General features: G+C 44.4%; 1 protein-coding gene across 2 annotated transcripts in view; it reads right to left on the minus strand.

Annotated features, from left to right (window-relative positions):
• Positions 1 to 24033, minus strand: part of PRPS2 (phosphoribosyl pyrophosphate synthetase 2) — a 155442-nt gene that overhangs the window by 101538 nt on the left and 29871 nt on the right. For both annotated transcript variants that reach the window (XM_086934575.1, XM_086934576.1), the window contains exons 2-3: positions 22353 to 22536; positions 2375 to 2473 (exon numbers count right to left, since the gene is read on the minus strand). In XM_086934575.1, the coding sequence (XP_086790701.1) occupies positions 2375 to 2473; positions 22353 to 22536 (283 nt within the window). The remainder of the gene's footprint in view (positions 1 to 2374; positions 2474 to 22352; positions 22537 to 24033) is intronic.

Raw genomic sequence — 24033 nt, forward strand, 5'->3', positions numbered from 1 at the left:
CCAAATCTTTCCTGGCTCGAGTTCCAAAGTTTTTGAATGTACAGTGAGATGGCAAACACTGCAATTTGCGCAGGGGAAGTGTCCAGTCTTCAAGTAACAGCCAGCAGGTCCAAAGCGCTTCTGATCTGCAGGTCTAGAAAGTGCTCTGAAGAAGGTGCTTGGTGATGCCACATTTATGCCAGGAACTAGCTAGTGGGAGGGTATGGCTTCTGATCAGTCCCTAACTAATGGGGTAAAAGTTCTCAGGTCCTGGCCTACCTACTTTTGCCCTAATGCAAACAGGCCGGTAATGCCTCGTACAACAGTATTTTCAAGAAGGCCAAAGTCTTCGCCACACTATACTTGGGACTCTGAGGTTAGAGTGTGTCTGTGGGGCGTGTACTATGGTAGCGAGTATCCTCCCACCTTTAACATCTATCTTGAAACAGGCACTATACCCACAACAAACCCAGAGCTATAAGTCTGATAGGAGAAGTGTGGGGTACCTTAGCAACCATACTGTGGATACTAAAGAATCGCCTTGGCATCATGTTCTCTACCTACCAAGTGTGCCGCAGTTCTTACATGTTCAACAAACCAGTCACGCACACTGCAGTATCAAAAAAGATACTGACTGTCCCCACTCTGAATAGTCTGTGGAGTTCAGGAGTCATCTTAACCCATTTAAGTCAACCTGTTTGCTTCTGGGAGGAATTTCAAGCCAATTCAAGGCAGAGCACTGGCTGAGAGCTGGCAAAGGCTGATGATAATTAGCGTTCTAATAGTTCAGGAATGTAAGGGTAACTTTCCAAAAGTTACTTCTTACATTTTTATTTAAACTAATGTCCTTGTTAAATTGTATACATTTTTTTAAAACTATTACAGGTAGGAGTTATTTTCTAGCTGGTCCTATTCCCAAGATACAGCATTACTATTTTATCTTGTCACTGCAGGGACATAAGATTAATTTTCAACATATACCACTTTTAAGTACCATGTTCCTTGTTGGGTGGAGTACTAATATTTAAAAGGGAGTCAGCTACCTATCAAAAAGGGTTATAACAGATCTAACAGTAGTAGTCAAGCTACACAGGGTAAGCCTGATGCCAGGTTTGCTTTGCCACTGTAGTGCATGGCATAACGGGTGTTGCAGTCCACTAGTAGCACTTAATTTCCAGGTCCTGGGTACACTTTGTTTATTATATACTTAGGAACGTTAAATATACCAATTAGAAAAAGGCCAAATGAAGCTTGTTTAAAGTTGGGACAACCGGTACATTACTACTGGTTAGCAGGGGCGAAGTGTAGAGACTTCAAGACCGCATACATCTAGGGTAAAGCATAAACTAGGGGCTGAATATGCAGAAAAGGTGAATTTTCTAGAGTCACACATACAAATCTTCTATTTTAAAAGGGAGTCCGTCCTCCATCCACCACCTGTATATTTTTCCTTTATTCCAATGTATGCCTTTCTCCAGCAACAAGTCTATTGAATATTATCTTTATTCCAGGCAGCAACTCTAGGGGCACGCCATGCAAACAACAATCAGCATGCAAACAACAATCAGCAAATCATACTTTCAGATAAGAAATGATCATTGCTCAGCAACCACAAGATACACACACGGAAAGCGGAGGAAACAAACAGTTATCAACCAGATACACTGGATGCAAAACATGTATTGCCAGGTTTTTAATTATGGATTTTTCTTTTTTCATAAACGCATGAGGTACGAGTCAGGTGTTGGAACACTGTTTCCACTACTACATTTTGTATCTGAAGCCGGATTATAAATGTGCAGTATTTGATCTCAGACGTATGGGGGAATTTACAATCAACTTTTTCACACAAAACCAATGGCTATATGAATCTTACAGCGGTACTTCATCAACTCCAGATGGCAAACACATGGTCAAGAGTTCAATTTGCACTAGTCGAATAGAGTTGTAAAACAGCATATTTTACTATATTAAAATGTTAGTCACTATAGAACTTTAAGAAACTGGTATGATTGCATTTCGTCACAGAATATGATAAAGATAAAAACTGAAGGAAAAGATGACACCGAATCCGGCATCATGGCCCTATAATGTACATATACACACGACAAAGCTAAATCTTTCAACTTGTACTATCAAAGATGGCGTATGAGTTATCTGCTCTATACCACCACGTAAGGAGCCCTGTAACCTTCCTGTAAATAAGAGAATACAAGGGAAGATTCACAAAAAGTAGTAGTCCAGGATTGAAGGGTGCAGCAGCTACAGCAATGGGGGTAACCACTGTGCTATCCCTGCAGCAGATTAGCTGAAGACAATGGCGGACCGAAAAAGACAGCAATGACGCCAGCGAACAGAAGGCGCGGTACAAAGTACAGGCAGGAACCAGGCTTACCTGTATCTGGGAAGCATGCAGATCCATGGTGATAATGTGGTCAGCCCCAGCAACCGACAGCATGTTGGCAACCAGTTTAGCAGAAATTGGAGCTCGGCTCTGCAAAAAAAAAAAAAAAAAACAAGACGTGGGTTACATTTCTCTCCACAGTGCGTTCTATCACCATGGAAAAATAGGCTATTAAGGAAAACAAAATGTAGGCAAGCAAAACCGTCAGAGTTCTGGTGACATTAGCCACGTGCACAACATTTGTACAGGATCAATTAACACAGTGACAGGAAGTCAATCGTGACCAGGCAGGAAATATGTACAATTAAAGTGAGAATGAAGTCTTCTGCAATATACGGCCTCGTTTCCAGGCACTACGTTATTTAACGGATGCATACTAAATGTGAGACTCTGCCACTTTTATAGTATGATTTCTGTAAACAAACGTCCCTGCAGCCCCAGAATATTTCCTGAACTGTATATTCTAGCGGTACTAAGATTTTGGCACTCACTCAAACATGTTTGCTACGGGGGAGGAAACCGGTCAGGATGACACTACTTGTGGTCGGTAAATTTGTCTAACTAAGAAAATACAATACTACGGTCTCGAACAGACTAGGAATAGAAAACGGCCCCACCAAGATATCACACAATCACAAGCAGTAAAAAAACTGTCTTAAAATAAGATGCATTGCAAAGCCAAGATGTATGGGTTTTTAATGCGCTAACTCATGCAGCGTTAGCACAATAGAGTGATACATGATAAAGAGCCAGCAAGAGGAGACAGAGGACTTAAGTTGTAAAGTAGTCCCTCATGCAGTTTAAAGTAAGTGCAGGCGGTGGGATACACCACAACCTGCCAACAGCTTTATGTGAGTTGAATACTCCACTCTGCTAAGTCAATACATGATTGAAAGTCTCAAGCCAATGGCGGAAAGGTGCTGGTTGAACAAAGCCAACGGTTTAAAGGGGCAGACTCAAAGCCCAATATGTGTACAGTAAGCGCCAGGCCTATTTGACAGCTCCACTGTCGAAACTAAGACGCAAAAAAACAGGAAAGAATTAGAAAAATCATAATTCCTGCTCGGAAATGGACTGAAACAGCATGTTCTATGCAAATCAAGAGAAAAAAAAGATCAGCATTGTGTTGCAGTAAAATGGCCTCAGTACTGGAAATGACGCACTTTGCCTAATTGGGGGGGGGGGGGGGGGGGGTTCTAAGCTGTAGGGCCAAGGGGTGAGGTCACGGTGAACGATACGCATATCTACTGCGGCATAGCATATTACTTACAGTGCTGCAAGTAACAGTACGAGTGCTGTGGCATGCAGTGAAGGGAGTATTTGTTCCTTAGGCATGGTCTGCCCGCAAACTGCTCAATGAAAATGCAGTCTGAGCACATGCATGTCACACATCACCATACAAATTAGGCGGCAAGAGGAACCAAGTTTATTTATAAACCAACGAACTCAACAAAGTTACAAGCAATTTCTGCCATAAACCTGTTCCAGTTGGTGCAGTCTCATTTCCTGGATCAGACTTTAACGAAATCCCGAATGGGCATTAGAGCGCCCGCTCCTCACATACTTCCCAATTCATGTTTCTTTCCAAAAGAGGCAGCAGACTTATCAAACCCAGCCCTGAGTGGATTGCATCAACTGATCTAGTCTTGCCACGCCTTTTAAAATACAGGCACAAGACTTCATTTACAAAATAAAAAGTGGCCAACACTTCCGACGTCACGCACTCAGCCTTCGCTTCACGGCGCCCAACACTAATATGAGCAACGAACGGATTACCACAGCGTGGGAAATGAGACCTGTGACTTCATGAAGAGAGAAGTCTTGGGTTTGAATTCTCAGAACACAAGAGAGTGTGTGTGTGTGTGTGTGTGTGTGTGTGTGTGTGTGTGTGTATATGTGTGTGTGTGTGTGTGTGTGTGTGTGTGTGTGTGTGTGTGTAAATTACGAGTCTCTAAGTGGTAGTTTACATTTATTAGGAACCTTTAACAGGAAGTCGTTCATTTGGCAAAAAAATGTAATTGCAAACACTGCAACACTACAGCTCAATAGAATGGTATGTACTCTTGGCTATTTATGTTCACAACAATCAACAAACCAAGGCTGTGCACATCACTAGATTGAGTTTAAGTCCCAAACTAGACGAGCCTCAGAGCTTCTGCTGCCAAGCAGCACAGCAGAGTTTTGATGGCACAAGATGCAACAGACATGGCTTGTGCAGCAGAGTACCACAACTTAATGCTAGGAACTCCCAAGTGGAGTGATTGGTTCAGCATCACTAAATGGCAAGATTATTTGCCTTTGGACATTAATCACAGGGACCGCTTGACAGACCACTCTGTGGCATGATGGATAACAAGTGCCAAGGCAGCAAAAAAGCAGTTAAAGCAGCTATGTCAACAACACATTTTGGGTGAGAACAGCAACGGGGCACATCAAATGCCATAAAAAAATCCTTATCGTCCCCACAACTAAACAGATGCATTTATTTATTTATAAAGCTCAACATTCATACCAGTGGGATATCGCGGCGCTAATGTAGAGGGAGGGTGATGAGCTAAGTTGATCTCGTTAAGGTCGGTGGCAGCATTTCTAAGGAAATAGGTAGGTTTTAAGTTTCTTCCTAAACTCCATATATTCTTCAGTTAACCGTAGTTCAAGTGGAAGCTCGTTCAAGTGTATTGCTACAAGGTGCGAAAAGGTACCTCCATCTGCCCTGCTCTTATTGATTCTTTTGGTCTCCACTAACGCTAGGAAGCGGGACCTTAAGCACCTGGATGGATAGTAGAATTTAATTCTATTCTGGAGAATCTTTGGACCTGTACGATGGAGTGCTCTATGTGCATGTACTAAGAGTTTAAATCTTGCTATTTGGCACATGGGCAGCAGGTGGTGTTGCCTCAGTCATTCCGTCACAGAGCTGTATCTGCCCTTGGTGCACACCAGTTTAGCCGCTGCATTTTGTATCACTTGAAGAGGTTTGAAAAGGTAATCTGGCATGCCACAAAAAGTGCATTTTCATTGTATAGCCTACTGACAAGCAGGGCCTGTGTGACTGTTCTGCTTTCCAGTGGAATCCAGGGGAAAAGCCTTTAAGAGCTTCGGGTGCGGCGAAGCTTCTGCTACACAGGATCCGCACATGGTTCTGCATTGATAAGGTGTTGTCAATGATGATGCTGCCCAAGTTTTTTTACGCACTGCTTTGGTGCAGGAGCCATGCCCAAAGAGTGGGGCCACCATTACGCATCCCAAATGCGGTTGGCCCTGCAGAGAAGCAGGATTTCAGATTTCTTTGCGTTGAGCTTTAGGCAGTGCGCTGACATCTAGGCTGCCATTTCAGTAAGACAGTTAAGTTTGGCTCCGAATTTTTGCCAGAGATCATACATAAATGATTCAGAAAAGGGGGTGGTGATGAACAGAGTGTCTGAATTAAGCAGACCACTCTTACCCAGTCCAAAGATCAGGACTTTATCCATCACCGTTTAGCTCACTGCACCATCCCAGCTCAGAACTTGGCTATATGCAAATTAGTCTGACCCTGGCCCAGTGCATCATGGGAACAGGGCAGACCAAACTACCAAGCCAATTCTTATACTAGGAAGGAAACAAGCTACCGGGGACAGGTTTCTGGCATTTCAGCCGTCTTCGGCCCGGCTTGCTTGAATCCTGATGGTGCAATGAGCTAGGGACTCACATCTGAGTATACCCTTCCACGCTTATGGTGGACAAAAATGATTCAGAAAAGGGGGTGGTGATGAACAGAGTGTCTGAATTAAGCAGACCACTCTTACCCAGTCCAAAGATCAGATCTTGATCCATCACCGTTTTTTAGCTCACAGCACCATCCCAGCTCAGAACTTGGCTATATGCAAATTAGTCTGATCCTGGCCCAGTGCATCATGGGAACAGGGCAGACCAAACTACCAAGCCAATTCTTATACTGGGAAGGAAACAAGCTACCGGGGACCATACATAGGCATTAAATAATGTGTGGCTAAGGGATGCTCCCTGCAGACGCCACAGCTGAGATTTTTTGGAGTAGATGAAAAGCCCCCAGTTGCACAGTTTGAGTTCTGTTGCACAGGAATGAACCGAGCCATTGAAGGACTTTTGCATGTATCCCCTTTTCGTGCAGGTTTTCCAATAAGAGTTGGTGAGAGGTCGTGGCGAAGGCCGACGACAGGTCTAACAGGATTAGGGCAACTGCGTCTCCCTGGTCCAACAGTGATCTTATACTATCTAAGATAGCCAGGAGAGTTGCCTCTCTACTGTTGGTGGCCCTGAATCCTGTTTGTAAAGGATCCAATAACTTGTTGGATTCTAAGTAATTAGACAGTTGTCTATTGACAAGTTTTTCCAGTACCTTTGAGGGATAGGGGAGCTGTGAGATTGGCCTGTATTTGGCTGGGTTGTTTACATCTGAGCCTATCTTTTTCAATAAGGGTATCAAAGCTGGTTCCTTAATCTCTGGAAAAAACTGCTGTCACCAGAGATTGGTAGAACAGCTGTGTGACGTAGGGGCACAGGGTAGGTATAATTTGTGAAAAGATAAAATGTGGGCATGGGTCCAGAAAGGGACCCCGATTTGATGGACTCCTCCCCCCTGCCCCCACCCCCACCCCCCCCCCCCATTGCTTTAGCAACCTTTATTTCCGTGGTAGGGACAAAGCTGCCTAGACGTGCGGGGGTGTCAGGATGAGGGTCCCTGCTTTCCCAGTTTACGGAATTTGCTGGGGTGGTGAATTTAAATGACGAATAGATGTTGGAGAACAATAGATCCAATTGGTGTCCTGCAATGTGTCCATTATTGATTCATTATTTTAATTGAAGGATAACCATATCATTCTCTAGATGAGTTATTGCCATGTTATTGTTTTTTTCCAAAATGAACATTTACGTCTCCGATGACCAGAATTTTTTTTATGCAGGCAGGGAATAGCTGCGTAACCAGTTTATCGCGGAATTCGGCCTGATATCCAGGGGGTTATAAACCACAGCCCCCCGAATAGGATATGATTCCCTTTAGATATTTCAAATGGCAGTAGGTAATGTTCTCCCAACTTAGCTACTGTGATGGGGAGGCAGTTAAGGTAGTCTTTAAACAAGATAGCTAGTCATCCTCCATCCGCCCTTGCCTAAATAGTTTGTATTCCGGGGGCATAGCCTTTGCGAGGTCCGGGAAGTTGTTATAACCCAGCCAGGTTTCAGTAATATAAACCAGGTCTGGATCGGTCTCCTTAATGGTGTCCCAGATCTCGAGGGTGTGAAATTGAGTCTTGTCTGAGCATCCGCTTTTCTCTGTGATTGATCAGACTGTGCTAAACTGCACCATTTGCAATGCATGCAGGAGAAGGCCCTTCTGGGTGCACCGAGGACGCATCCACGCATGATTTTGTATGAAGCATAGATGGCTAACTCAATGAGTGACTCTTGAATAGCACAGGGCGCTTCTTAGAAGGGACAGGGTCCTGGCCCGTGGTCCCGGCCAGCTGCGGACAGGCGCAGACGGGCTTGCCTGAGGCGCGACAGCGGCTCGCGCACGCTGCCACATCGGGCTAAGTAGGCAAGTGGAAGGGCAGCTCCGCTCGCCCTCCCCCGTTCGGCCGGAAGTGCTTTGCTGTGAACTTAGGTGTTGCCAGCCCCGCCCTCCACTCAATCAGCACACAGCTGCAGTAGACCGGGACGGCTTCTGTGCAAGTAAGCAAATGGACAAAATCCCGTTTGTGACAGTGTGCATACAATAAGATAAAACAAGCAGTTTTTTTAAATGTAGGCTAAAACATAAGAAAGTATTTCCCCAGCCGCCGTGGTTATTAAGCAGCTAGTGATGGGGTCGAGCAGCCCTCAGGCACACCACGCTCCTTCTCCTTCACCTACATTTGAGAAGGATTCAAATCCTTCGGAGTCCATCACACGAGTTCATCTGAAAGAGTCTTATAGTGACCTGGTTTCTTTTCTAGCAAAGACTTAATACAAGACAGGGCATTCATGGGCAGTCACTGGTAAGTGAAAGATCATTTTCAGTTACCACAGCAGAAGGGTCTCATTTGTGTCTGACAAAGCTGGAAACTATGGCACCCTACCATGGGTAATAATCACTGTTCACCACGTATTTATGCAATTAAATGAGAGGTTCCATGTTGGAGGAAGCTTCCACTGGAGTTGCAGGAGTAAATTCACTGGTTCTTGCAAAGTCTTCAAATCCAGCAGTAGCTTCTGTGTAAGCAGAATTAGACTATACACTATGTGGCACCGTCAAACAATCAAGGAATGCACACTCGGCACACTTGCCAAGATACAGGAATGATATCCAGTCTTCATTGAACAATTAACTGGTTCATGCAGGTTGTAGCTCTCAATCTAAATTTACCAGCAGGCGGAAGTATGAAGCAAGCGTGAGGCTAACCCTAGCATAAATTAGCACAACCACCTACATTTGAGAAGGATTCACATATGCAAAAACCACTTTAATCAACAAGATGAAGCAATAAATGAATTGCTTGACTGCATGGCAATTGGTCCTGGTGACAATTAAGCAATTTTCAAGCGCTTCAAGTCAAAGACTAGAGCTTAGAGCAACAAGTATATGTTTCATGTATTGTGAAGGGTGCAGCCAGAGACAGTGTTTCAGGAGCACCTGTACTGATGCCACCCCATCTAATCCACGTGGCCACTGATTCAGAACCAATTACTCCTTGTGGGCTTTGATGTCATATGTGAGGTGCGTACATGAATAAAAAACAAAAACATTTCAGCATTTTCAGGAGACATTTTTTCCAGGTGCCCATCCGCTAACAATATGCTCTGATTGTTTTGAAACTAATAAAAATATATTTAAAAATAAATAACACTCAAACCGCGGCAGCTCCTCCACTAAGGCAGAGGAGCATTGCCCCACTGCGAGCAGTATATAGGAAAATGAAAATAATAACTAAAGTTATTTTCGTTTTCCTGCCTGCTTGGGTGATGGGGGGGGGGGGGGGGGGGGGGCAGAGGCTGGGCTAGCCAGTGCGGGAGAAGGAGTGTTAAGCACACGCCTTAAGTGTGCATGACTTCTTGGCTGGCCAAACAGTCCTGCGCAATTTGCACCTTACCCAGCAGGCTGCACTACATAGCCGGGAGGGAGGGAGGGGGGGGGGGGGGGGGGGGGGCGGACGGACATGCCCAGCTTCCAAACCACGGCGCTCAGATCAATCGCAACGCAGCTGTAAGGCAGCATTTTGACTGGACAGGGGATTCTGGGATGCTGTGTGCTTCCTGTTGCTGCGCCTGAAGAGGACAGAGGAGAAGCAGTGGCACCTAGGTAAATACATTTTCTGTGTACCCCGCACTCAGTAGCAGCCGCTACTGCACTCAAAGAAGATCGAATCAACGTGGTCATAAAAACAAGAGGCCACCTGTGTACCAGTGCGACCCATGCCACAACCATAGAGTAAACAACTCACAAAAGAGAGTAACCCCATAATGCATAAAGGGGACTGGGTATGTATCAACTGAACATTAAATTAACTCCCTATCCCCTCTAAAAACAAAGATCAGTTTTCTATAGACCCCCTAAAGGTGCCCTTCTTTAACTTTAGACGCAAAAATTAAAAAACGCATGCTACAAAATGCGTTCATACATTTTTTGAATAATGTATGCTTTTTTATTTTTCAAAACTTTGTAGCCTGAGTTGAGGGCCTATTAATTTGTTGTTCACAAGTGAAGGGTAAATCCACTCAAAACAACAAAAAACTTTTGAATTGAGCAGCGCACGGTAATGAGGATAGCACAAGGCTACTTCTAAATGGAGGACCATACGAACTAAATCACAACAGACCTGATTATACACAAAGCATTAACCCCTTATACACCATCCTACAGAAATCAGTTACGTTGTTTCTCTTGGCACTACCCATCTTTTTGACTTAGTGCAGTTCCTGTTTTTCCTACTACAAACTACCATTACCATGAATCACAAACTGGCAACCACGCCCATAGTGCTCAGAGGTACAAGCTACTGAACATGAAATCTTACATAACTTAAGTCTCATCCGCCCAAAGAAGTATTGGGATGCACTAGCAGCAAGAACGTTGTGTTGCTGGAGGTCTTTCCAACCGAGCACCTTCTCAGGCATTAAACCTATGAATTCTCTCCTCCACTCGTTTCCACACAGATTTCTTGTGCATCATTAAATGTACTGATTTCAACCGTGAACCATGACATATGCAGAAAGATGTAGGTTAGAACAGCAAAACGTTTGCATGGATTTCTTTCAGTGCAGAAGCTCCAGATCATGGGGGCCACTTGAACACTCAATAAAATTGGCTTTAGGCATGGTGTATCACTCCTGTCCACTTCTGACTAGTGGTTCCAGATACAGTTGGCTTGATGGGCCACATGCATCAGTAGGTCTGATGGCACACCTAAACAGACTGACATTTTGCCTAGTCTTACTGAGTTCTACTTGCCAGAATCAGGACTAATATCCCATGTCAATCCTCAGGATTGTAATCTGCAAGATTATATGGATATATATATATCAACTGGTTTTGGCGATCGCTAAGAGAACATATGTATTGATAAAACTATTTTTATCAACAAATCAAAGGGCCAAATAACTGAATTAACAGGTTCAGTTAGTGTTGCGCTTTGCTATTGATCAGAAAGGAAAGACAACTTCCTTTAACCCCTTCTATGCTGACGACGGCTGGGAGCCGTCATGGCACACAGTGCTCGTGTGCCGATGACTGTTCCCAGCAGTCATGACCACGCCTGCGATCAGAATGTGCCGCACAGGAGCGGAATTCCGGCTGCGGGCAAGGGGTTAATGGCAGTTATTGCAACCCTATATATGATCTGGGCATTTAATAGTGGCACTTGTTTCTCAATAGCCTCTCACCAACCATATCCCCGTTACCTGTGGTGGTGGAAGGATAATGTATGATGAGTCTTGGGATTAGACCCACTCTGTCCTCCACAAACCATTTCATGTATGTGTTAACCCTGATCTTTTTTATGGAGGCATTCATTGTTGGAGGTTTTATTTGTTGGTTAACTGGGTCCATATATTTTCTGGCATACATTGTCACTGTTCTCGTACATAATTTAAAACTTATGTTTTTTGACCATTTGGCTAGATTGATGTGTACTGCAATCTAGATATCTGTTGTGATGTATTTTATAGACTTTGAAAACTAAAGTGCACAATAGGATGCCATTTACGGTTGTTTCAAGCAAACACAGGGTCATACCAAATCTGGTGGTGCACACCTCAGCAAATCGGGACTGTGAAGATTTGGGAGAAGCCATGGGTAGACAACTAGACAGTTGGTAGTACTTCAACCACCTGTAGACTGAGGTTTGCTTCAGACTATTCAATTCGTGGAGGTATAGCAGAACCCTTGATTTTGTTCATTATTTTTTTGTTCGAAGACCCAATTACACAGGAGATGCTGCGCGAGACAGATTAAATTGGAAATCATAACTGATTTTGAAGCGAAAAGCGTCAAGTCTTGAACTAATGGATATTAAAATCATAAAAACAATCTGTATTGTTACTGAAATGATCTGTGGTGTCAATCTGATTTCAAAAACACCATGCTGGCAGCTAAAACCAGGGTCTCACCAAGGAGTCAACTTGTTTCGGATCTAATGAAGATCATGGTACTTGGCGTTCATTATAAAGTGCTAGAGAAGTTAAATCTGGTAACTACTTAACAAAATGTGACCACGAGGAAAATATACATTTAAGGTTACCATACTGAAACCAGTATCCACCAAAGAGAACGTAAAGAAAAAGCATTGCTCCAAATGTATTTTGACATAATGAACATCCAAATTAAATTTCTAAGCACAGACCTATTTTTAACCTGCTTTCTGAGGTTTAAATCTTAAACGGAGGTTTCACAAATAAAATAAGAAAAAAGGTAGGAGTGTAGATTACATCAATGTACTAGATGGGACGGTGCTTACGTGCAGGGATTAGAACAGCGTTCTGGGAACACAGAGTACATTTTCAAGAACATTCGAACACAATGCAATTATACTTAAAGAGCAGCTGCCTTCCTGGCTTGTAGCCGAGCAACCTGCCATAAAGTGTAGCAACAACAGGAACTGAAGGTCAGACTAAGCTTTGAGGTGTTTTGCAACCTTAATGGCCAAAGTGAATCAAAACAAGTAGATAAAAATATTACACATTGTGCAAATGAAATGCCTGACTAAAACCTGATGCTGGCCTCTATCCCCACCATCAAAAGAACAATCACTGAGCCGAGGTCTACATTGCTGGCACATGATGTGCGTTAATGCTTCCATTTGCAACCTCAAATGTCTAGCACAGCTAAAACCAATTTACACAAGCCTCTCCACCTAGCATTTCAAGGTCCAGGCAGTACCTTCAGCGGCGCAATGACGACACTGAGTTCTGTGCCATACCTCGATCTTATTTCACTACAAGCAATTCTCCCTGGAAAAGAGGATGAAGGTGAGTGTAGTAGAGCACGGATGGCTACTGGTTGCTATTTAATCAAACCTGGAGGGGAAATTAGTAGTACACTGTGGCCATCCAGACAGCCGCAAAATCACCAACTAACTCTTATATCCCGGAGACACCATTTCCTCACATGCGTCAACCTCCAGTAGCCCTTACCCTTCTGAGGCACTAGATAAGGTTTTTAAAAACATGCAGAATTGAATGTTCCTACCCCCCTGGCCACAAATTGGCTTACTTAAGGGATCTTGATCACCCCTAAAACGATGTACGAAATGAGCCTAGCAAGGACACATGAGAGGACAATCCCAAGTAGAAAAGCATCAAACCCCTTAATGGGATGGTCTGACAACTACCCCAATGAGTGCTAATATGAAGGTAAGACCTGCCCCGTGGTTCTCACCATTGCCTTTGGTCACCCACCAGGTTGGTAACTCAAAGCTGGTGACCAGATACATTGCTCTTCCACTGGATTCCAAGGGTTCCTTCTTTTTATTAGTGCTGCCATAGGACCAGAGATGCTGCAGAAAGATCTCCCTCATTGTTCAGGACCAACCCAATGATTAGTGGTGCAGCTTGTGCACAATCATTTATGCAAGCGAGCGTTCAAGGTAGGGAACCTCTATTCAGGTCCACTCCCGAGCCAGCTAACTCCCTCCCCTGATACAGGGTCCCAGTACTTTAGGTAAGACCCCAGGCAGTCTTTCAGGTAAGCTCCACAAAAACTGACGCAGACCCAAATGTTCACACTTCATCCAAAAGCTCCTCGCTCCCTGCGGGACAGCCATGGGAGCGGTCACTCAACATTCTGGGGTAAAGCACTCTGCCTACAGCACTCCTTCACTAAAACATAGGATTACCGTGGTTTAAGACCTCTAACAAAAGCAGGTCGCCAGTTAATCCACAGTTACGCTAGAAGGGAAAGGGTTCCCTACAAAAGGTAAAAAAAAAATTAAATTTTGAACAGAAACCAGACTGCGTCAGGGAGGCCTTCATTCTATCTTCCCAGCTGCCTTACACACACACTTATTTTCTTTCCTTCGACCGACCTGCGGAGGCCTTTCATTCTAACAGGTCGATATGTTCGCTGCTTTACATTTAGCTAAAAGAAAATAACTGTGCAAATAAGTCAAAATTCACGCATTTGTAAAACCCACTTGAGAGCACTATTTAAATAACTTGCCCATCAATGCATTATCAGACATCCACTAAGTAAAAACAAGTTAGCAGAGGGTATGAAGCACAAAAGAAAATCTAAAACAAAATGGCTTGCTTTTTGTTTGGCTCACAAGCCGGTTCTGGCACAGACACAACGTAAGCTATCTGGCTTGAGAAAGGCTGATTTTCAAGGTTATATTCGAGATAAACGGACAGCCGGGGCTATTATCTTGTTGCAAACCAGTGTAGTTTCATGACGCTCGGGCCGCAGATGTAGCAATCTGTACAACCTAGAATAAACTGAGGCGCCCACAACTCTTCTGCCCTTCTTCTCAAATTAGAGAAAGGCTGCCTGTCAAGACCGCTGCTGCCCCCTGGAAAGTTTCACAGTGAGTGCTAATATGAAGACAAGGGTCTGTCGTCAGGTTTTCATCGTAGTTCCAGTGAAAAATGTTACAAAAAAACAATTCAGTTCAAACTGAAAAGCTAGCAAAAAGTCTCAAATACAGAGTGAAAGCTTCGGTGTAGAATTAAGTCTACCTCGGGGATCTGGGTAGAGGGTACCTTCCTTCAACAGTGCCAAGAAAACCATTCCACTTAAGATAATGGAAACACGTGGCCTTTGGACTTTAAGTAGCCTCGAATCCCGTATAGATGTTGCCAGGGTTTACAGGGTTCAACATGGGCAAAGTCATTTTTGTGACAGATCTCAACACCACGCACAAGAAAAAGAAAAAAACAGGTTGTCTGTAGTTATGACCTCCCAGCGTCATTCAAGAAGTAAGCATTAAGGCCTTTCAGGCAGCTGTGTGCACAACATGAAATGTAAACACGACCTGGGATGAACAAACAGAGAACAGACATCACGCGTATTACAATAGGTGCTCTGGGGGCACAATGGACGTTCGAGCCCACTTCGCATGCTCCCAGGGCATTTTCGTATTACAGAATAGGGAGCAGACTCTTGTGCATCCCCTTCAGTAAAACCGACAGAGCTGGTGCACTTAAAGCGCCAGCGCTACCTTCAGGGGGTGCCCACTCATTTGCATAGGCGCGTGCCCTATGCAAATGAGGGAATCGCTTTGCTTCTGCGCCCACGCTATATTACAGACACATAGTCAAAGAATCTCTTAGGGGGCGCACTCATAGTGGGCCACCTTCTAGGTGGCACACCGAGAGTATGGCCCGGAGAGCAGACCTCTGGTGGGGGAAAAAGGGAAAGGTCCTATGTACCCCCCAGACATGCCCCTGACATCACCGACCTGCAAGGGGGATCTCTAATCCCCTTTGAAAGTACAGGCAGATTGCCACCTGCAATGTGAAAACACAGAGCGGCAGTTAGCAGCTGCTCCGTGTTTTTACACCAATGCACTGCCCCCAGGGCAGCACGAGTTCGCAACTGCCCTGTGGGCAGCACATATATCATAATAGGGCACACTGTCATTGTTTGCGCTCGGCACACATTTTAAAAAAGGTACACCCTGCGCTACCAATGGCAATGCCTAATACAGCCCCAGGTGTTCTGAAGTGCAGGCCAGGGCATAAAAGAAAACCAGGCCCAAGATCAAATTATCAGAGATTTCACCTCAAGAACAACATCTTAAAGTAAAGGCAGGGTATTCGGAGAGCAGGAATGAATATAGATACTACGCCCTATACACACAACCACCTTGGTAAGACTACCTAGATTATTAAAACAAAAAAAGTAGGGTATGTGTTATGTCAGAGTACATAAGAGTCATTATTCAAGGTGAATTGTGTCATGTAGAACCATGTGCGGACTAAAACAAACGTTCTTAAAATTGGGTGGATTTACACAACATGAAGTGAATTTTCAAAAAGGTGAGCTTCTGGAGTTGCATACTGAAGGTAAAACCAAACCAGCATTTGCAATGCAATAGGTCTCGCATTTGTGAGATTTTTAGCTATTGGCATTTCTAAGTGATAATGCCTTTTAATTATGTATTTTGAAAACCTGCAAGTAATGACTAAAAGTACAAAGTGCACAAAAACAAAAGGCATTGTCATTTACAATGCCAATAGGTCAAAGTTATAAAAACGCGAGACCTATTGCATTGTAAATGCTTGTGTACACCTTCTTGCACTGCAGAACCACAGACGAATCACATGGTTGTCTCTACTGTAAAAGTGCTAGGCCATGTTTTGCTACAACATGATTCATGTGAGGGCCTGACTGGTCCTCATGCTTGTTACTTACAATTCCCCAGGACACTGGCAGACAACATGATACGCTGAAGAGAGGCCCGGGCTCTACTGGATTGATGGACCAGTCACGCTGTGCGTGAAATTAACTGTAGAGTCAAACTAGTCCGATATCATATGATCGTGTGTCTACACAAGTTCTAGAGAGGACACAGTGCATTTGTGAGACAGCAGGGTGCTCAGGCAGCACAGCCCACTACCGAGCTCGATGCAAAATGCAGCTCCTCACCGAGACAGCCTCACAGGTGGTTCTTGGGCGCTATAAACTTGGACTAGTGCATTTTAGTGCAGATATACCACACTAAAATGGATTAGTCTTAACCCTGGCGGGTGGTACTTGGCAGGGCTGGTGGTAGGTGCAAGACAAGAAGCGGTCTTGTCCTTTCAGTGCTTGGTTTGGGTGGGTGGAAGTGAACCATCTCCAGTAGCACCCCTCCCACCAACCAACCCTGGACACACAATGCGTCTTAACTGATGAAGCACAGATACACAAAGCGCCTGATCGCGCCTCAAAGTTCAGATGCAAAATAAACAAGCCGTTGCCATTGCGAAAATGTAAAAAAAAAAAAAAAGTGCTCACTGACTAATTGAAGTAGACAGGATAACGCTGCAAGTAAATGATCCAGTCCGAATGAGAGGTCCCAAAAGCAGACAGGGCAGTGACAAAGAAGCCTCGTTTTCAATGGGAAGCCAGCGTTTCCCATAAACTATGACGCCAGCCAATCAAAAAGATAGGCGGGGATTAAACTCAACTTATAAGCATGCGTGCTGCAACGCTAGGTCTGCGAGACCTAAGAATAATTAATTCATCAGGACCTAGAGCACAACAGGGATAGTAAGAGGACGGTCTACATATGATTTTTACCTTGTTGAACCACTGTACACAGTATAGAGGCAAGAGGTGACATTCGCACCTGCAAAGTGTAAATCTACTTTTTAATAAGCATTTTTGACACAGAGGTCTCTAAAGCACAGCAAATCCAAAAGGATGCAGAAAATACCATGGCCAAGAAGCCGCAAAAGCACAGTTATCCATATAATGGACTAAGAAAAATAATGGTTCCAAACACATGGCTATGAATACGAAGCAGCAAGAAACCCACAACTACAACAAAAAAACAAACCACTTCAGTAGCAATTGCATTGATTGCATGCAAATCTTTTGCACCATGTAAAATGTGTTCAGATACAAGCACCTAGAAACTACTAGGTTAGTCTTATTACTAAACATTTACAGAAAACAGAGCTATAAAACTAAACTTCAATAACTTTTGTATAACAAGTCAAAGTCAGCAAAAAACAGTTTCAATCTCACTGCCGGATGAAACTCAAATACTCTGAAGCTACATCTTGCTTCCACCACTTAGACAAATTATAGAATTGCAGCATATTGAAGTAGTGTGGCTCACTGGTTAGAGACGGCAGACCAGAGAGCAGAGGACAGCCCGGGACCAGGGTTCGATTCCCGGCGCGGCAGGTTTCTGGACCAGGGTCAGCGGACTCGATAATTCTCTCGCCTCGGTGCCCACTCTGATCAGCGATCACACTCGGCAACTCTGGGCATTAGCTTGCCTCATCTTCACTAACGGCCCCACCAGACCGCCGGGGATGCCTGGTCTCACCCTGGAGATACCCATTAAGGGACCATCTCTCAGGGAAGCCAGGAAGGGTTTCGCAGCGGTCTAAGCGCCTTGGGACCCTACGGGTAAGTAGTGCGCTATATAAATGCAAATACATACATACATACATATTCTGTAATCTTCCGTGAACTGGCAATGCGGAGTTCAAGTTCCCATGAGTAGGCATACCAACAGGCTGAAGGTATTATTTAAGTGACAGGATAAGGATAATTTGAAGGAACAAGCAGCATTGCCAAAGCCAATAGGTCTCGTCTATGGGAGAGCTATTGGCTTTGTCAATTTATTTTTCCAATGTTGTACAGCAGTGCATTTGTTGCGCAGCATGGATGAAAGTTGGGGAGAAAAAAAAAGCTTGGATGTGACCATGAGGGGCATTGATCCATTTTCTTAGTATGAGCTTATTCTCGGCTTTGAAGAAGAAAAAAAAAAAGAGAAAAAAAAAGTAATTATTTTACGGCAGAGCGGAGGTTAGTTGTGCTGACCCAACAAGTACATTAAACAAAAACGCTGGTCAGACAGGTTTGATTCCACACAGTACCACACCTAGTATACAAATTGCTAGGTTGGACGACTATTTGATTTAGCCAATTATACTTTATAAACACTCTTTTCAAAAGTTTGTTTCATATGTCATAGAAAAAAAGACAGTCAGTGAAAAATACAGACATTCAAAGGATATTCAGAAACCTAATACAAAATGACAAAATACATGTAACAAATTACTGTACATATCACAGACAACTGTACAATGCCTCAAATTAATTCATTATGAGGCACCAGTCCTTCATATTGTATATACATGCAGACAAGCGGACACTGAATTTATTGCGAAAGCCTGCTTGTCTAAAAGAGCCAGAGATTATTCTGATCAGTGGGGTCTAATTCTAGGGAGATAAAAAGAAGGATTTTGTTTTTGTGTTTATCCCTAGGTGTGCCCCTTCTTTTTTATCTCAGGCTCGGAGTCAACGCGTTTCGAACCACTGTATTATTTACGGGTTCTCCTCAGGACACGGAGTGGGGGTGGCTGTCACTGTTGAAAACTTCACCGGCCTCAAAGGTCGAAAGTTGTCAAAACGCCAATGAAAATTCTTTATATGTTGGCAATATAGACACGAGGGGGGATGCCGGACTGTCTTCAATGCTCTGTGTTCTTTGACCACTGTGTTACTGACTGGTTACCAAGCGATACTTATCAGAGATGAAGGACGCCGCAACTGCGTACTTTATTTTAATGCACGTTTGACGCTTTGTGCGAGGAAATGGATGCCGGCAGATAGGGGTGAACAGATCCCCCTCCAATCAGGATTTTAACCGTGCTGCTCGCTCAAATAAAGTACACAGTTGCGGCGTCATTCATCTCCGATAAGTATCGCTTGGTAACCTGTCTGGCCAGCATTTTTGTTTAATGAATTTCAGTGGTCCAGGCCAGTCAGTGACAGGACCCAAGCCTTCCTTTCTGTCCCGGCCCAACAAGTACAGCGCCAAAAAATGCAACACAGAGGAGCAGCGCCGTCAGCATCTTTGTTCTTTTTTCCAGACGGGACAGGAGGGCGACAAGCAACGAAATGGGGGCAAACAAGTCGAGCAAAAAGTGAGGGAGGGCGGAAGGTGACTCAAGAAAAAAAGTACTTCGGAAAGTGGAGGCTTAGAGGATGGGTAGAAGTAAATGGTAGCTAGAGTGACTTGAGGGTTCGAGCATGATTAGAGGTTAAAAAAAGGCGAGGGTGACTTGAGGGTTCAGGGATGAGTAGAGCTTAGGCGAGGATGACTTGAGGGTTCAGGGGTGGGTAAAGGGAGGTGATGGTGACTAGAGGGTACAGGGCAGGAAGAGCAGAGGTTAACTTGAGGTTTCAGGGGAAGACATAAAAAACAAGCATTAGAAATGCACTAGGTCTCGCCTTTCATTAAGTTAAAGCCATTTGCTTTGCTATACAATACCATTAGCAAAGCAAATGGCTTTAACTTAATCAAAGGCGAGACCAATTGCATTTTCAATGCTTGTTTTAACTCTACTGCTGCTCGGTCACTTATCAGAGACTTTTCATTGGTGGAAGACTACCAGACAGAGCAGCTGTCTAGCTGCAAAGATATGTTTGCGACATTCTTAAAGCTTCCTAAAGAAGACATTCCTCCCTATGCACACCATTGGCTTAGAATGTTGTTACTCACATTTGCTTGCTTTCAATTCGCTGGCTTAATTTGTTGTATTCCACCCAGCATGTCTATGTCCCTACCCTGGGGCACAACCTGTTTACCACCCCTCTGGTCGGCTCCTTTTAATCGTACACAGGTGTGTGATTTTCTAAATTCTTTTTTTTTTCATAAAGCATTCCATTAGAGTATCTTTTGCAGCTGACTTCCTATTGTGGGTCTCCGCTCATCCCATCGCCGCATGTTGTTCTGTCGACTGTGCTTCTCTCCCCCACCAGCATGCCATTCCACCCAGCGCACCATATTGATCTCTCGAAGCCCTTCTTTCGCCCCTACCCCCCCCCATAATCATCCACAGAGTCTTCTTTTGCCTGTGCCTATCTCCCCACACCTGCTCTCCATTTTTCTTTGTCCCCTGTTGGCTCCCTGAATCCATCCTGTTCCAATGTCGTTTTTTTGGGGGGCGTTCAGCACTACTTTTTATTAATCAGTCCATCTCAGAATAGTAAAATAAAAAATAAAAATGCTTGCCTCTTTGTCCTGCGCATCCCTTAGAGGAGCGATTTGGAAACACTATATACTCAGAGCTGGACGACCCATGCTCTTAGACGGGCTTGCCACGCCAAGATCAATACCTGGAGTAGTGATTGGAGTGAGGAACAGTGTTGTTTCATAAGCGGTTATCTTCAGCCGAGGACATTAGAGAGACTGCGCTGTCCTGAAGAGACCTGTGACCTTATTCCACCAGGTTCGAAACAGCAACATATTCTCAAGGTTATCATGCACACTTGCGTTCAAACTAGGATATATACAAGCTGGCAATACGCTGAGACCTGGAGTTGGCTGTCTATATATAATTATTTAGCACACTCTGAGCACTATATGCACCTTGCACGGTCTGCACTAGGCTATACATATGCTATATTTTGTTGATGCACTAATGCACTACTTGGCAAAAGGACTGGGCCTTACGACTCATTCAATGATATGCTACTAAAGTCCTATGCAATTGTTTTAATTGGGTTGGTAGATCTATGGAACCACGGTTTGTTCTCACCATATTTTGCAGGCATGTGCAAGTATTTTGGCGTGCGCCTACAAAAGGACATGGTGGCTGCAGCATATTGTGCTTTTTTTAAAACGTATATTATTTATCAGTCCATCTCAGATTGGTAACAAAAAACAGGCACCATGGGAAAACCAGAAAGAGGGGTTTCACGCGGACGGCGAACACGGAAGACAGCGAAACTGAAAACGGGCTGTGACTGAGAGGGCGGGGGCTGCCAGCGCATGCGTGCTATTTGTAATGAAGGAGGAGCCCCGGCAGCTGAAGTCCCGGGTCCCAGGAGGGGGCCCGGGTGAAGACCAGCGCTGCAGGGCTCCCATGGCGAGACTGACCCGCTGCCTGCCGAGGGAGAGAGGGACACACTGAAAGAGCCAGGTGAGTGGGGGGCGGGGGGGGGTGGGGGTGGCTGTGTGTGCAGTGCAGCTGTGCGAGTGTGGCTCTGTGCAGTGCGGCTGCGCGAGTGTGGCTCTGTGCAGTGCGGCTGCGCGAGTGTGGCTCTGCGCGAGTGGGGCTGCGCGTGATTGAGAGGCGAGAGGCTGACTTGCGGTGAATGTTGAACAGGAGACGTGCACAGCGCCGGGTTGGACGTGTGCGTCCTAGAGATAAAATCGCAGAGGGAAAGCGCGTACCCTTCCCCTGTCCAACATTCCCGGCAAGTGCACAACATAAGGTTTTTCGCTGGACGCAGCGCTTCGCGCTGCTAACACCAGCGAGACCGAAAAAAGGGACAGGCAACCAAAATAGGAGTTTTAGAAACTGGCCACATGCCACAAAGTTTCATGTTTGCTAGTTGCTGGAGTTCACTCTTGGAAATACTGGGAAGAGCGAGTTTCAAATGAGCTCCAAACACTAATCAAGGATTCATCAGTACTTGGTCAATTCTCCAAGGAAGGAAAGCAACCTGGAGAAGAAGCGAAGCAGACAACACACTCAGTGAAAAGGAGGAAAATAAGATGGACATTGAAGCCAACCAATGGAAAGTAACTGCAAGGCTAAAATTTACTTTTACGTTTTTTGAGAAACAATAGTTATCACAAACCGTGCGCGGTCTCACGAGTTACCTAAAATGCTGGAGTTACCCAGGTAGTTCTGCCAAGTCTTTCACATTAACAATTTCCTGTTTGCAATACTTAAAAGAAGAATCAAACAGTAAAGATTAACAAAAATATCTGGTGCCGAAAAAAACAGAACGCTTTATTAGCTAGGTACAGATTCCTAATACCTACATAAATTTTCCACACAAATATAGGTCAAATCTCACCTTGTCCTTTTTATCTTGTCGTGCATATGGAAAACAGGGAATGACTGCTGTGACGCGGGACGACGAAGCAATCTTGCAGGCATTGATCATGATGAGGAGTTCCATAAGATTGTCATTGATTTCACCACAGCCGCTCTGTATGATGTACACATCTTCCCCTCTTACACTTTCGCCTATCTCCACACTGGAGGGGAAAAGAAAAAGGCCATCAGCTTTAGGTTTCTGAAGTTACATGAATCCAGCAAGGGGCAGAGGAAGCCTATACAGTGGAGCAGGTGCACTTCAATACAAGGTGATATACATAGAACAGCGTTACGTGACCAAGACGTCTGGCTAGCCTAGATTTCGGAAACCAGGTTCGATGGTTTATATATTGGCATCCCTAAAACAAAATATATGCCAGTGGAAGAGCTGCTATTTTAGAGAGCGGTATGCATATATGTTAAGATACCAGTAGGACCGTGGGTGATTTCTAACGGCATAAAAAGCATAACGTTACAAACATCCTACTACACCATCAAGGGAATACTCTAGTTGCATGAAAAGACAAGTTTTATCGATTTGAAAAAGTAACCTTTGTACTCTCACACTGATTCCATAAAATAAAGTTAAGCATTGAATGCTCCAAGGAACAGATAGACGTAAACAAGCATTGGGAAAAGCAACCAGTTTTGCCTACGAGGTTCTAGCTTAGCTAAAGATTTTATGACACTGTAAATCACCGCAGCTGCTGTGCAGCATGGCAAACAAATATGTAAAAAAATAAGTGCTAGGACGTGTCTAGCACTAATGCGCCATTTTTAATCACTAAGATGGAGAGGCATGGGAAACGAGGCAACGTGTAAGGAGGGTGGTAGAGAAGGACACAGGTGAGGGACAGAATACGCAGGAGACATTGCAGAGGCAGACAACAGTGTTGGCGGGACGGGTTGGGGCAAAAAACTGACAGGGTTGGCAGAAGGGTCTGGAGAAGCAAACGGCAATGGGAGTTTGGCAGGCAAAATGAGGGAAAAACAAGAATGACTTGAGGGGAGGAAATTAAAAAAGCAACTGAGGAAGAAGAAAGAAGAACAAAGGGGAGAGTACATTAGGGAGACACCTGGAAACGCACGTTTTTAGGGTTTAAAGAAAAACAGAACAGTATAACACCACAAATAATGCCTCCATACTCCAGGGTAAGGATAAACAGAGGATGGAAAGCTACAGAAGCAGACTAATGATAAACAAGCAAATAAGTGACAATTAAGCCAACCAATGGCAAGCAATGGGTGAACTCAAATCCCACAATAAGCTTAATAGGTCATGCAACAGTCAGCTGCGGAGAGGCTTTTAGGGTCCGGGCTGACCTTTCAGGGACCTAGTTGTGGAGAAACATACCAATGTCAGTGCACTTAATGGCTCGATACTTCTGGTGTGGAAAGCCATGAAAAGTAACTGATGTCAGTGCGCAAAGGTGGTGCCCATATAGGTGACAGACATCACAATGGCAGAGACTGACGTCACACGGAGCTGACCAATGCCACCTACCGGTGTGCAAGGAATTGCTCGAAGAAAAACCTTCTGGATCCAGTCGGGCGCCTGGGAAATTTAAAAGGTAAGAAATCTGTGGCTAGCTCATGTCTCAAACTATATTAGGACTGTATTTTTTTTATCTTGGATGATATCTGTAATGACATCAGGC

This window comes from Lissotriton vulgaris, chromosome 8 (assembly GCF_964263255.1).
Source record: "Lissotriton vulgaris chromosome 8, aLisVul1.2, whole genome shotgun sequence".
NCBI classification, from domain to species: domain Eukaryota; kingdom Metazoa; phylum Chordata; class Amphibia; order Caudata; family Salamandridae; genus Lissotriton; species Lissotriton vulgaris.